Source organism: Muscardinus avellanarius (assembly GCF_963383645.1).
Source record: "Muscardinus avellanarius genome assembly, chromosome: 3".
NCBI lineage: Eukaryota > Metazoa > Chordata > Mammalia > Rodentia > Gliridae > Muscardinus > Muscardinus avellanarius.
This window is the reverse complement of record NC_137788.1, coordinates 39,491,434-39,506,232: the sequence shown is the minus strand read 5'-3', so window position 1 is coordinate 39,506,232 and position 14,799 is coordinate 39,491,434. Positions and strand designations below refer to the sequence as shown.

Here is a 14,799-nt window from a genome sequence, read left to right as displayed (position 1 = left end):
GTAGGAGCACCGGCGCTACCTCCCCGCTCCCAAGTGCTGAGCACAGTAGGAGCACCGGCGCTACCTCCCCGCTCCCAAGTGCTGAGCACAGTAGGAGCACCGGCGCTACCTCCCCGCTCCCAAGTGCTGAGCACAGTAGGAGCACCGGCGCTACCTCCCCCGCTCCCAAGTGCTGAGCACAGTAGGAGCACCGGTGCTACCTCCCCGCTCCCAAGTGCTGAGCACAGTAGGAGCACCGGCGCTACCTCCCGCTCCCGAGGCGGTGCAGCCCGGGCCGGGCAGGTGGCCGCCCTCCCGGCCGCGCGCCCCCCGCGGGGCCGGCGGGAGGCGGGGGCCCGCAGCCCTAAGCGCCGCCCGCCGCCCTCTCACCCCGCGGCGGCGGCGGCGGCGGCGGAAGCGGCGGGGCGGGCGGCCGGGGCGGGGCCGGCGGTGGCGAGGAGGCGGAGGCCGCGGCGCCGGCCGAGCGGGCCCCGGGCCCCTGAGCCGTGAGTGCCTGGGCGCGGGGTCCGAGCGGGTTCGCGCGGCCACCGCGCATCTCCCGAGCCTTCGGGCGGCCCGAGACCTGGGAGGAGGAGGACCGGGCCGGATAGGACAGGGCGAGGGTGGAGGATTGGGGCTGGGGGAGGGGGCCGTGCCTTGCCCGCCCCAGGTCTGGGAAGGACTGGGGCTCGGTCCTTTCAGGGGCTGATGAGCCCTGAGAGCTCATACTTTGGTCTCTACCCCGGTACCCTGAGCATCCCCGACTCAGATCGTTTACCCCAGCCCCGGGAGGGAATCCAGGTGATCCAAGCCCTCTGAAGGTTTTCCTGCCCAGCCCAGAGAAGTTGAACCACTTTCCTCTGGGCAGCAGCATGGATGTTTGTAGGGAAGAGTTGCTGGGAGGTCCTCCTTCATCTCTCCATATGGTATTAGACTTTAGGGAGGAGCGTCAGATCCATGTGACCCTCTGGTCCCCTCAGATTCCTGAAGGCATGGACTGGCCAGGACAGTGGTGACCCCAATCCGGCATGGACGACTGGAAGCCCAACCCCCTCAATAAGCCCTTTGGGGCTAGAAAGAAACGGAGTTGGTATCTTACCTGGAAGTATAAACTGACAAACCAGCGGGCCTTGCGGAGATTCTGTCAGGTATGGAAATGTCCCAGGAAACCCCTCCCAGCTTTACCCTAGACTGTGGGTCCTGGGACCCACCTCGGCCACCCCAGGCCAAAAGGGTGCAGTGGGTTCCTAGAGGGGAACTGTCAACGCATCATGTCTCTACCAGCTAGTGGTTTAGACCTAGAGTTCTGGAATCGGAACCCAAGTCCAACCGCCTAGGCTTCTGTCAGAAGCCTGAAGGCTGATCTGGAGGGCTTTGCCTAGGGACACACACTTGTCAGGCAGTTAGGGCTGGGAGCGGGGTCTTCTGATCCCCACGTGGCTCTCTGGGCCTGGCTCTGTCTTTAGGAGCTAACCATGGAGGGGACCAAGGCCTCAAATGGAAGAGTCCAAGAGCACTGGGTAGGGAGGGCCCTGATGGAGGGGGAGAGGAGGGTCAGGGGATCAGAGGAGGTGGCTGAAGGTCGGGCCTGGGTGAGGGAGAAGAGGAGGCAGAGCAGAGTTGGGTCTCGGGTTCTACGTGTGTCCTCACTACAGCCCAGGCCCCCCTTTCAGGAAGATCCTCTGTGATCAGAGGGGCTACTACGCCTCAGTCACCTACCTACCTCTCCCTCAGACAGGAGCCGTGCTTTTCCTGCTGGTGACTGTCATTATCAACATCAAGTTGATCCTGGACACTCGGCGAGCAATCAGCGAAGCCAATGAAGACCCAGAGCCAGAGCAAGACTATGGTGGGGCCAGGCTGAGGATGGGGGGTCACTGGGATCTCATGGCAAGAGGGGCAGGCAGATCACTGTTCTAGGGAGACTATGCCTGTGACCTGTTGAATCCCGACAGATGAGACCCTGGGCCGCCTGGAGCCCCCACGGCGCAGAGGCAGTGGCACCCGGCGGGTCCTGGATGTGGAGGTGTACTCGAGCCGCAGCAAAGTATACGTGGCAGTGGATGGCACCACCGTGAGTGGCTAAGGGTCTGGTGTAGTCACTCCATCCTGCTCGGCCTGGTCCACCGGCTGCGGGCAGTTGCAGCTCTGCCAGTTTCTAGTGGTGTGATTTTTGGAGCGCTCAATTTTTTATCTATAGGCTGGGACTAATTATTTCTATTTGTCAGGATTAAATGAAAAGTAATGTGAAATGTTTTCTATGTAGTGATATCTCAAAAGTGATAGTTTTTGCAGGGTGTGGTGGCGCACGCTTGTAATCCCAGTGCTTGGGAAGCTGAGACAGGAGGAGGTTTGAAGCCAGCCTCAACTACTTAGTGAGGCTTTCAGCAACTTAGTGAGACCCTGTTTCCAAATAAATTATAAAATAGGCCTAGGGGTGTAGCCTGGAGGTAGAAACCCCTTGGGTTCCACCCCCAGTACCACCAAAAAAAAAAAAAAAAGTGATAGTCTTTTTTTGTGTGTGTGTGGTACTGGGGATGGAATCCAGGGGCATTCTACCTTCAAGCTACATCCTCAGCCCTATTTTTTTATTCTCCCCCCCCCCCCAGGTCTGGGGATGAAACCCAAGGGCATTCTACCTCTGAGCTACACCCCCTGCCCTATTTTTTACTCTTTTTTATTAGTTTTTGAAACAGGGTCTCACTGAGTTGTGGAGGAGTTCATGGACATGTGGCTGTCCATGAACCGCGATCCTCCTGTCTTTGCCTCCTGAATGCTGGGATTACAAGCGTGCGACACCACGCCCGGCTAAAAGTGATGGTCTTAAGTAGGCAGTTCACTGATGTTTAAATTTTTATTATAGCTAGGCATGGTGGTGCATGCTTGTAATCCCAGTACTTGGGATGCTGAGACAAGACGATCACAGGTTTGAAGCTAGCCTTGGCAATTTATTGAAGCTCTCTGCAACTTAGTGAGACCCTGTTTCCAAATAAGAAATAAAATTGGGCTGGGAGTGTGACTTGGAGGTAGAATGCCCCTGGGTTCAATCCCCAGTGCCACACACACAAACAAATCAATCAATAAGTAAAATGAGCTAGGTGTGGCACAGGCTTGTGGTTGCACAGGCAGTGGGATCACAGGTTCATGGCCAGCCTCAGGTACTTAGTGAGGTCCTCCACAACTTAGTGAGACCCTAATATGTTTCAAAATAAAGAATAAAAATCAGGGCTGGGGTGTAGCTCAGAGGTAGAATGACTCTGGGTTTAATCCTCAGTGCCACAAAAACATAAAAGTAATAAATAAAAATGAAATTTTGTTATGCTGGGCATGGTGGCACATGCTTGTAATCTCAGTACTTGGAAGGCTGAGACAGAAAGATTGTAGGTTCGAGGGCAGCCTCAGCAAGGAGCAAGCTTCTCATCATCTTAGCAAGATCCTGTTTCAACATAAAAATAAAATAGGGCTAGGGATGAAGCTTGGAGGTAGAATGCCCCTGGGCTCAATCTCCAGTACCTTTTCTTTAATTATACTTTATTTTGGTACTAAGAATTGAACCCAGAGGCATTCTACCTCCAGGGTACACTCTCAGCTGGTTTTAATTTTTATTTTTGAATTTTTTTTGCGGTACTGGAGAATGTGTGTGTGTGTGGGGGGGGGGGTACCAGCCCTATTTTTTTATTCTTTATTTTGAAACAGGGTCTCACTGAGTTGCTAAGGGCCTCACTAAGCAGCTGAGGCTGTCTGCGAACTGCAATCCTACTTTCTCAACCTCCCAAATGCTGGGATTACAAGTGTGCGCCACCATGCCCACCTTTATTTTTTATTTTGAAGCAGGGTCTAACTTAAGTTGCTGAAGTTCTGAGGATCTAAGTTTCGTTTTGTTTTGTTCTTGTGGTACTAAGGATTAAATGCAGGGGCATTCTACCTCTGAGTTATACCCCCAGCCCTATTTTATTTTTATTTTGAAACACAGTCTTGCTAAACTGCTGAGGCTGGTCTTGAACCTGTAATCCTCCTGTCTCAGCCTCCCCAAGTACTGAGATTGCAGACACATGCCACCCCTCCCAGCTTGATTGATTGATTGATTTGGGACTGGGGATTTAACCCAGGGGCATTCTACCTCTGAGCTACATGCCCAGCTCTATCTTTTTATTTTTTATTTTATTTATTTATTTTTTTTAATGCAAGTCTAGGGATGGAACCCAGGGACATTCTACCTCCGAGATACACCCCCTGTCCTATTTTTTATTCTTTATTTTGAAACAGGGTCTAAGTTGCAGAGGGCCTCACTAAGTAGCTGAGGCTGTCCGCGCACCATGATCCTCCTGTCTCAGCCTCCTGAATGCTGGGATTACAAGTGTGGCCACCATGCCCAGCTCAGATGTGACGTCTTCTAATGGGGTGCTCAGGAGGCTTCCTGGAAGAGGCATCCTTTGGGCTAAGTCAGAACTGTGAAAAGCAGCATGGGCAGGAGGAGAGCCTTCGAGCAGCTGGTGTCCCAAGTACCCATAAGACACTTCGAATGCCAGGGTGAAGAGTTGAACTTTGTCTCTGCCGTTGTGTAGGTGCTAGAGGACGAGGCCAGGGATCAGGGCCGAGGCATCCACGTCATCGTCCTCAACCAGGCCACGGTGAGGCTCTGCGGGTGGGGTCCCAGAGGGCTGCAGCTGGGCTCCCTTTGCTGGGGACACTAACTCACGAGAGACGTGTCCCCTGCCAGGGCCACGTGATGGCAAAGCGTGTGTTCGACACGTACTCACCTCACGAGGATGAGGCCATGGTGCTGTTCCTCAACATGGTGGCGCCCGGCCGAGTGCTCATCTGCACCGTCAAGGTCAGTGGTTCTGCCTGGGTCCCGCTCCCTTTTCCCCCAGCTCCCACCGTGCGGGGCCCTGGGGGCTCTGCCTCTGGTAGAGCAGAGTGGTAGAACCTCTGGAGAAAGGTGGCTCATGTTCCAGTCCTCACTTTAGCATTTTTGTTAGTTCCAGAAACCATGACTTAAGTACCTACTGTGTGCCAGATACTGCTGTGGGTGCTGGAGATACAGTGGGAAACAAGACAGAATCCCTGCCCCATGGAGCTTCCATTCCAACAAGGCAGGATCGACGAGAAATAGACAAATGAAAAGCCTCTATTGTCAGGAGTTCACAGTTTAGATGAAGGAAGAAGTAGAATGGTGGGGTTGCATTTTAGAAGGGGAAGGCCTCTGTCAGATGCTGCGTGAACAGAGGGCTGGAGAAGGAGTGAACCGGGTGACGAGCTGGAGGAAGAACATTGTAGGTAGAGACCATGGCAAGGGCAGAGGCACCAGAGCGGGGAGCTGCCTGGCGAGCTTGAGGGATAGCAGAGATGCCAGCGAAGTCAGGGCAGAATGAGGGGAGACGGGAGAGTGGTGGAGAAAGAGGGTGGAGAGGTGGCAGCGGGCTAACTGTGCAGGATCGTGCCTTATTGTCTGAGTGACCTTGGGTGATTCTCAGATTCTAAGTCTCAGTGTTCTTTGTTCTTTTTCCTTTTTTTGAAATGGAGTCTTATCAGTTTGCCTAAGCTGGACTTGAACTCCTCAGCTCAGGTTGATTCATCCTGCCTCAGCCTCCCAAGTAACTGGGACTACAGGTGTGCACCACCTGCCTGGCTTCAGTTTTCTTATTTATGAGAGATAGTGACTAAAGAGCGTTGTTGTGAACACTTGATGTAATTTAAGTAACAGGTTTTACTCAGTGCTTGACACATGGTTGGTTTTCCATGAGGCCAGGTCTCCTGGATCCATACCAGTTAGGCTGACCGCATTCTTTCATCCCCCAGGATGAAGGCTCCTTCCACCTCAAAGACACGGCCAAGGCTCTACTGAGGAGCCTGGGCAGCCAGGCTGGCCCTGCCTTGGGCTGGAGGGACACCTGGGCCTTCGTGGGACGAAAAGGAGGTGCCGGCAACCAGAAACTCTCTGCCCCATAGTGTACAGGGAGAAGCAGATCCCCAGGAGTTGGGGAGGGCTGGGCGGGACACACAGCAGGCAGTGGCAGCAGTTTGGAGGGGAGGGAGATGGGAAGAAGCCCCCAAACTAGAGTCCAGGCTCTAGCACCCCTCATGCCTGCTCCTTGCCAGGTCCTGTCCTTGGGGAGAAACATTCTAAGTCACCTGCCCTCTCCTCCTGGGGAGACCCAATCCTGCTGAAGACAGATGTGCCACTGAGCTCGGCTGAAGGTGGGGTTAGTGGGGCTGGGCTCTGGGCAGGGGGTGGGCATCTGGATCCTCTTTATGGGGTTTTATCCTTTGACCATGTGCTGGAGGATCTCCAAGCTGGCCTCATGTCTCCATCCTGTCAACCCCATCTCCCCCTCAGAGGCAGAGTGCCACTGGGCGGACACGGAGTTGAACCGCCGCCGCCGGCACTTCTGCAACAAAGTGGAGGGCTATGGGAGTGTGTGCAGCTGCAAGGACCCCACACCCATCGAGTTCAGCCCTGACCCGGTGAGTAGGGCCTGAGGCTGTGATGTTGGGACTCCTTCCCAGCTCCAAGGGACCATGTTGGGCTTTCTCCACCCCAGCCTGCGAGAGAGCTAGGAGCTGAGGATGTACACTGAGCTCTGAGAGATGGGGGGTGGGCAGGCCCTGTGAGCAGGGCTCGGGGTTGGAGTTGGGCTGAGTGTGTGGAGAGACAGAAGGGTGCGGACCTTCTGCCCCTTCCTTGTCTGCTCTGGAGTCTTCCACTTCACTAAGAGCCCTTCTCTAGTTGGGATCCCAGTCTGAAAGGGGAATAAGGCGAGAGCTGAAAGCCGTTTCTCACACAGCTCCCAGACAATAATGTCCTCAATGTGCCTGTGGCTGTTATTGCAGGGAACCGACCCAATTACCTGTACAGGTGAGCCTGGGAGCGGGCTGTCCCCACCACTAAACAGGAGGGTGCTTAGCAAGTGGGAGGGTGCTTAGCTCATCTTCCTGAGGAGTAACCCTTGAGGTGGGTGTAAAGGCAGCAGATTGTAGGCCCATTCACCTGTGTGAGTGAGCATAGGGAATTTGGCCCCGTTTCCAGGTGTGGTGACACACACTTATAATCCCAGTATTTGGGAGGCTGAGACAGGAGGATCGCAGGTTCGCGGCCAGCTTCAGCAATTTAGTGAGGCCCTTCTCAACTTAGTGAGACCCAGTTTCAAAATAAAAAATAGGGCTAGGGGTATAGCTCAGAGGTAGAATGCTCCTGGGTTCAATCCACAGTACCACAAAAATAAACAGGGGAACCCTGAGTTGGGAGGACAAACCCTAACTCATTCCTGGACTCCCCAGGATGCTGCGCTCTCTGCTTTCAGCCCAGGGGGTATCTCCACAGATGATAACAGTTTTCATCGATGGCTACTATGAGGTGAGTGAAGTTTGGGGGGCCTTGGGCAGATCAGAGCACAGGCTGCAGGCCCCGAGCTGCAGTGATTGCTGGGGACTGCCATAGGCGACGCCCAGGTAGGGGATGTGAAATGGAAGGGGCCTAGTGTGTTGGAGCCTGCAGAGATGGGCATGGAAAAGCAGCCTCGCGTGGTGACCAGTGGCCATGCCCCCCAGGAACCGATGGATGTGGTGGCGCTGTTTGGTCTGAGGGGCATCCAGCACACTCCCATCAGCATCAAGAATGCCCGCGTGTCTCAGGTACTGCCTAGGCAAGGATGGAAGGGGTGGATGCCTGGCCCTGCCCTCCACCCCAAAGCTCATATGACCTATTCCCACTTCCCATCCAGCACTACAAGGCCAGTCTCACTGCCACTTTCAACCTGTTTCCGGTGAGTACTAAGGATATGCCTCTTGGGCCTGGGCAGGGGAAGCAGGGGCATAATGGCTCTGGGTCTGTTATGTAGCAAGCTCTTTCCCTCACTGGGCCTCATCCTGATCTGAAAAGCGCGTAGTGGTGCCTAAGAAATGGGGTGGAGGGAGGATATCATAGGATGAGAGAGGCTTCCTTGGGATGAAGATGTCCTCTACCTCTGCAGGAGGCCAAATTTGCTGTGGTTCTGGAAGAGGACCTGGACATTGCTGTGGATTTTTTCAGGTGAGGGGGATGGCCCACCATTGTAGCACTTTAAGCCACGTGGAGCCTGTTTGCTTGACTGGGTCTCCAGGGAAGAAGGCGTTGAGGTGTCTTGGAGAGGTTTCTGGTGGAAATAACCTCAAAAGTAGGGGGAAGGCCGGGCATGTTGGTGCACGCTTGTAATCCCCATGCTTGGGAGGCTGAGACAGGAGAATCGCAGGGTTCAAAGCCAGCCTCAGCTACTTAGTGAGGCTCTCAGCAACTTAGTGAAACCCTGTTTCCAAATAAAATATAAAATAGGTCTGGGGGTATAGCCTGGAGGTAGAAAAGGCCCCTGGGTTCTACCCCCAGTACTACCAAAAAAAAAAAAAAATGTAGGGGGAAAGCCTGAGCAAAGGTAGGAGGGGGCAGGTGTTGGGCTGGTGTAGAGAGTAGAATGTAGGATGAATGTAGGAGACAGTGGGGTTTGGAGAGAGGAGGCCTGGCTCCTGAGTCCCATCTCCAGCTTGTGACTGGGTTTGTCTTGATCCCTCTCTGAACTCTTGCACCTGGCTGTCTCAGTTTCCTGAGCCAGTCCATCCACCTGCTGGAGGAAGATGACAGCCTGTACTGCATCTCTGCCTGGAATGACCAGGTAGGCTGGCGTGGCCAGGGTTTAGCCAGGGAGTCTATAGAGGCCTGCAGCTAATTCCTCCCGTGATGGTCCCCTGTTCCCAGGGATATGAACACACAGCTGAGGACCCGGCACTACTGTACCGCGTGGAGACCATGCCTGGGCTGGGCTGGGTGCTCAGGAAATCCTTATACAAGGAGGAGCTTGAGCCCAAGTGGCCCACACCAGAAAAGGTACCTGGCAGGGTAGAGCAAGTGGGTGGGAGTTGCCCGCTGGCCCCACACTTTCTGCCCTTGTAATCTCCCGTGCCCCCCCAGCTCTGGGACTGGGACATGTGGATGCGGATGCCCGAGCAGCGCCGGGGCCGCGAGTGCATCATCCCTGACGTCTCCCGGTCTTACCACTTCGGCATCGTCGGCCTCAACATGAACGGCTACTTCCATGTGAGTCCCACAGGGAGTGGAGTGGGGCGCAGTGTGTGTGGCGCAGTGGTCAAGGTCATGGCTCTAGAGTATCAAGCTCTGCCACTTACTAGTTATATGTCACCTTGGGGAAATCACTGTTATGTTTTTCTTTCAGTCTCTTTATCTGTAAGGTGAGGATAAATATACTGCCTACTTCATAGGGTTATGAGGTTTAAATGAGTTAGTATCATAAAATGCTTTGAACTGTAAGCATTAGATAAGGGTCAGCTGTTATTATTTTATTATTACTCTTATCACTCGACTGTGGGTGTACGGGGGGTTATTTCTACCTCTAAGCACTGGTCCAGCACTGTAAGCTGTGTTCTCTCCTGTCTTTGCAAGTGGTGGGGCTTATGCCTCAGCCTGAGGTGAGCTGGAAGTCCTAGATCCTATACCCCACCTGGTTGTGTCAAGGGCCATTCCTCTGGTTATAGTGAAGGAGTCCTTTAGATAGCCCAATCCAAAGGAGCAGATCCCGTTTATAACATCCTAGAAGCCAGGAAGGGCCCCAGAGTCCAGCTAATACAGGAGCCCCACTCATCTCCCAGAAAGGGGCAGGCACTTTCCTTAGGTCACTCAGTAGTGTCATGGTAGTTTCTTTCTCCCAGCCCAGTGTGTCCTTTTGATCACCACCCCCTGCAGGACTTGTTCCTGGTTTTTGTGGCTCTAGAACAGGCCTAGGGAGATACCACTGGGAACTGGGAACTAGCTCACAGTCAATAACATGAGCTACCATGTGAGCGTTAGCTCCCTGGCAGTAATGGAGCTCCTATTCAACTAGTAAGAGCTTCCCAAGGGTGTACAAAGAGGATGAGGAGTCAGGAGGAAATCAGAGGACCCTTTCTAGGCCCAGGACTTCACTTGTGGGTTTTGTAGATCTGTGGTGGGTCAGTCACCATGTGCAGGCCAGATGAAGTGAGGTCCTGATTTTCACCCTCATACCCATTCCAGGAGGCTTACTTCAAGAAGCACAAGTTCAACACGGTTCCAGATGTCCAGCTCCGGAATGTGGACAGGTGGGGGCTGGCAGCAGAGCCAGGGCAGGATGTCAAGCAGACTTGATGAACAGCCCTCAGTGGTCCCTTCCAATCCTGGGACCTTCGTGCACCCCAACCCTGCTGCTGCTTTTCCCCACGTGACTCTTTACTACCCTGCCCATTGCTGCCCGTGGGGTCTGAGGTCCTGCCCCCTGTTCTCTCCTGACTCATTTTTCCCTCCTCTTCAGTCTGAAGAAAGAAGCTTATGAAGTGGAAATTCACAGGCTACTCAGGTATGGCCTAGAGAGGGAGTGAGGAGTTAAATACTTGGGTTTTAGACTATATAATTTGTGTGACTCTGTGTAAAATAAAAGTCAAAGCCTCTAGTTCAAACATTATTAAGAATTTCAAAGCCAGGCTTGTAATCCTAGTACTAGGAAGCTGAGACAGGAGGATCACAGGTTTAGGACCAACTTCAGCAATTTAGTGAGGCCCTCCACAACTTAGTGTTACCCTGTTTCAAAATAAAAAATAAATAGGTGTAGCTCAAAGGTAGAATCCCCCTGGGTTCCATCCTCGGTACCACACACACACACACACACACACACACACACACACACAATTTTCAAAACGAGTGGAGGGTAGTAGTATGTACCTATAATCTCAGTACTTGGGAGGCTGAAATAGGTGGATTGCAGGTTCAAGGCCAGTTTTAGCAATTTATTAAGACCCTCAGCAATTTAGTGGGTCTTATAGATCTGTAAGACATTGTTTCCAAATAAAAACTAAAATAGGACCAGGCGTGGTGGTGCACACTTGTAATCCCAGCATTTGGGAGCCTGAGACAGGAGGATCCAAGTTCCTGGACAGCCTCAGCTACTACTTAGTGAGGCCCTTTGTAACTCAGTGAGACCCTGTTTCAAAATAAAGGATAAAAAAATAGAGCTGGGAGTGTAGCTCAGAGATAGAATGACTCTGAGTTCCATCCCCAGTACCACCAAAAAAAGAAAAAGAAATAGGGCTGGGGCTCTAGTTTATTTTATTTTTTAAAATATGGAATGCTCAACGAATTTGCATGTCATCCATGCACAGGGGCCATGCTAATCTTCTCTGTATCGTTCCAATTTTAATATATGTGCTACCAAAGCGAGCATTGGGGGTCTGGTATAGAGGTAGAACGCCCCTAGGTTCAATCTCCAATGCAAAAAAAATAATAATAATTCAAGATGGCAACAGCAAACATTAAACCAAGCCAAGGGCCAGGTATGGTGGTGCACACCTGTAATCCCAGTACTTGGGAGACTGACACAGGAAGATCGCAGGTTCAAGGACAGTCCCAGCAAGTAGTGAGACCCATAAACCTAATGATACACTCTTTGAAAATAAAAAATAGAGCTGGGGGATATACCTTGGAGATAGAATGCCTCTGAGTTCAATCCCCACTACCAAAAAAAAAAGAAAAACAAAAAACTCAAGCCCAGAGCTGGGTGTGGTGGCGCATGCTTCTAATCCCAGCATTTGAGAGGCTGAGACTGGAGGATCACAGTTCGTGGACAGCTTCAGCTACTTAGTGAGACCCTTTGCAACTTAGTGAGACCCTGTTTCAAAATAAAGAATAAAAAAATAGGGCAGGGGTATAGCTCAGAGGCTGAATTCCCCTGGGTTCCATCCCCAAACCCGCAAGAAAAAAAAAAAAAAAGGCAGAGGGTGTAGCTCAGAGGTCAAATGCCCCTCCTGGATTCCATCCCCAGACTGGCAAAGGAAAAAAAAAATAAAAAAAAACCCAAGCCCAGAGCCCAGAAGCACCTGCCTTGAACTTACTCCTCCACCCCACTGCAGTGAGGCTGAAGTTCTGGACCACAGCAAGAACCCTTGTGAAGACTCCTTCTTGCCAGACACAGAGGGCCACACCTATGTGGCCTTTATCCGAATGGAGAAAGAGGATGACTTTACCACCTGGACTCTGCTTGCCCAGGTACCCCACCACTACACACACCCCAAGAGTACCCCCAGCACATGGCCCTAGATGCAGGTGCCTTTGTTCTGCGGTCTTCAAAATGCTTTCAGAACCCTTCTTCCAACTCCCTTGTCCAAAGAAGATGCCACCTCTTACAGATCGGGGTGGCCTCTCCTACAGCTCCCTGACTCATCTCTTTCTCCCCTGCCCCACCCTTCCCAGTGCCTCCATATCTGGGACCTGGATGTACGTGGCAACCACCGGGGCCTGTGGAGACTATTTCGGAAGAAGAACCACTTCCTTGTAGTGGGGGTCCCAGCCTCCCCTTACTCGTGAGTGGCCTTTTTCCCTCCGAGAAAATGAGGGCCTAGTGGGATTGAGGGATCTAGCTAATGACCTTCTTTATGCATAATTCTCATTATCTTCCAGAGTGAAGAAGCCACCATCAGTCACCCCAATTTTTCTGGAGCCACCCCCAAAGGAGGAGGGAGCTCCGGGAGCCGCTGAACAGACCTGAGACCTCTTCCAGGACCTTGCAGGGTTGGGTACTGTGTACCCCCAGGCAGGCTAGCCCTTCACCCCATCCTGTAGGATTTTGTAGATTCTGATAGGGGCTGGGGCTGGTTTGTTTTTAACATGAGACTTAATTACTAACTCTGAGGGGAGGTTTCCCCTGCTCCAATACCCCTGTTCCTGAGTTTAAGGTCTATTTATTTACTTCCTTGTTGAAGAAAGGCAGAAGAGTACCTAGGAATCTTTCGGATCCCTGGGCAGCTCTTCCTGTCCTTTGTATATCCCCTCCTTCCAGGCCTGGCTCAGAAACTAACCTATTTATTGACTGTCCTGAGGGCCTTGGAAATAGGCCAAACCCGTAGGGCCTTGATTTCGTTCTGGGCTGGGATGCTGCCTGAGGGTGGGACTGGCTCTTACTCAGGAAACTGCTGTGCCCAACCCATGGGCAGGCCCAGCTGGGGCCCACACGCTTGCAGACTCACTCTGAGACCCTGCGACACGGGGCCAGGCGTCCTCTCAGCCTCCACTTTGTTCAGATTTCCAAAGCTGGATAAGGTGGTCATTGATTAAAAAAGGAGAAAACCTTTCAGAATGTGTGTCTTTGTCTCTCTCTCTCTCTCTCTCTCTCTCTCTCTCTCTCTCTCTCTCTCTCTTTCTCTTTCTCTCTCTCTCCCCCTCCCTACCTCCCTCCCCCTCCCTCTCATGTGTGTGTGTGTGTGTGTGTGTGTGTGTGTGTGTGTGTGTGTGTGTGTATGAGAGAAAGAGAATGGAGAGAATCATGTGGCTGGCCCATGAGTTTTCCTACTGTCTCCCACAGAACTTATCTTCCATTTGGTGCCCTGCGGCCACCAGGGGATGCCCAAGTCTTCAGCTCTATGGCTTTTCTCCAGGCTCCGCCCTCAGTCAGCCTGACTTTTGCTCCGCCCTAGTTGGGGCTGAGCCCAGGCTGGTCATCCCACACCCATTCCCTGCTGTTTAAATACCAGGCAACTTCCTGCCTGGTGTGTGTGTGCCAGACACCTGTCCCCAGAGATGGAACGAAATAGAACAAAAAGGGATACTGGGGGGTGGGGAGTAGAGGATGGGATGGGAAAGCAGGTGAACACAGGGTGGGAAAAAAGTTGATGAGACATAAACCGTAATCCCAGTACTTGGGAGGCTGATACGGGGATCTCCAGTTGGAGGACAGCCTCAGCAAGCAGTGAGATCTCATTAACCTAGAAGACCCTGTTTCAAATAAGACTGGACTATAGCTCAGGGGTAGAATGCCCCTGGGTTCAATCCTCATTACCACAACACACACACAAAAGTTTCTGAGACAGAAACAGTACATGGAAGCTGGGCGTGCGTGGTGGCGCATGCTTGTAATCTCAGCATTAAGGAGGCTGAGACCAGAGGATCACAGTTCGTGGACAACCTCAGCTATTTAGTGAGACCCTGTTTAAAAAAAAAACAACAAATAAAACAGGTCAGCTCAGAGGTCGAATGCCCCTGGGTTCCATCCCCAGACCTGCACACACACACACACACACACACACACACACACACACACACACACACACAGAGTACATGGAAGCCATTATTTCTAAGGGGGCCAGTAGATATAATTCCACAGGAAGAAAGTAGGCAGAAATCTATCAGCAGGCCAGGGCTGGGCTGCAGATAGAAACAGAAAGGCTGGCTTTTAAGGTACATTGTGTACAGAATGCCATATTTGAACCAGACATGGTGGCGCACACCTATAATCCTAGTACTTGGGAGGCTGAGACAGGAGTGTCACAGGTTTGCAGCCAGCCTTAGCAAGTAGTCAGACTCATCAACCTAGTGAGACCCTGTTTCAAAATAAAAATAAAATAGGGCTGAGGGTGTATCTTAGAGGGAGAATGGCCCTGGGTTAAGTCCCCAGTATCACACACACACGCCATATCTTAGCATTTTTCTGGAGAAAAGGGCCATGGTTTTCATAAACTTCTTAAACAACCAATGACTCAGAGAGCATAAGTAGACTTGGGTTAGTCTCCAGAAAATGGGTGGGGTGCTAGGCATGGTGGTACATGCTTGTAATCCCCACATTTGGGAGGGTGAGACAGGAGGTTCACGGACACCTCAGCTACTTAGGCCCTGTGAAACTCTGTGAGACCCTGTTTCAAAATTTAAAAAATAGGGCTGGGGGTGTCACTCTGAGGTAGAATGCCCCTGGGTTCCATCCTCAAACCGCAAAATAAAATAAAAAATAAGGAACAAAAAAGTAGAGCTGGAGGTATAGCTCAGAGGTAGAATTCCCC

The 14,799-nt window shown here is 52.1% G+C and overlaps 1 protein-coding gene across 3 annotated transcripts; it reads left to right on the top strand.

Annotated features, from left to right (window-relative positions):
• Positions 1-1,001: 1,001 nt before the first annotated feature.
• Positions 1,002-12,518, top strand: POMGNT1 (protein O-linked mannose N-acetylglucosaminyltransferase 1 (beta 1,2-); the record flags this gene model as incomplete). Of its 3 annotated transcripts, XM_080690425.1 has the most annotated exons (22): positions 1,002-1,127; positions 1,446-1,499; positions 1,714-1,828; positions 1,935-2,053; positions 4,545-4,610; positions 4,700-4,813; positions 5,782-5,899; positions 6,082-6,180; positions 6,320-6,447; positions 6,768-6,838; positions 7,261-7,336; positions 7,531-7,614; positions 7,704-7,745; positions 7,953-8,011; positions 8,552-8,624; positions 8,708-8,836; positions 8,921-9,046; positions 10,019-10,083; positions 10,293-10,337; positions 11,884-12,019; positions 12,224-12,333; positions 12,431-12,518. In XM_080690425.1, 22 exons carry the CDS (start codon positions 1,008-1,010, stop codon positions 12,516-12,518), a joined length of 2,037 nt encoding a protein of 678 aa, XP_080546551.1. The 3 variants fall into 3 exon arrangements, with proteins under 3 accessions (XP_080546551.1, XP_080546549.1, XP_080546550.1); XM_080690423.1 differs by lacking the exon at positions 1,446-1,499 and having other exon boundaries at positions 1,008-1,127; XM_080690424.1 differs by lacking the exons at positions 1,446-1,499; positions 6,082-6,180 and having other exon boundaries at positions 1,008-1,127.
• Between the last annotated feature and the right edge of the window lie 2,281 nt (positions 12,519-14,799).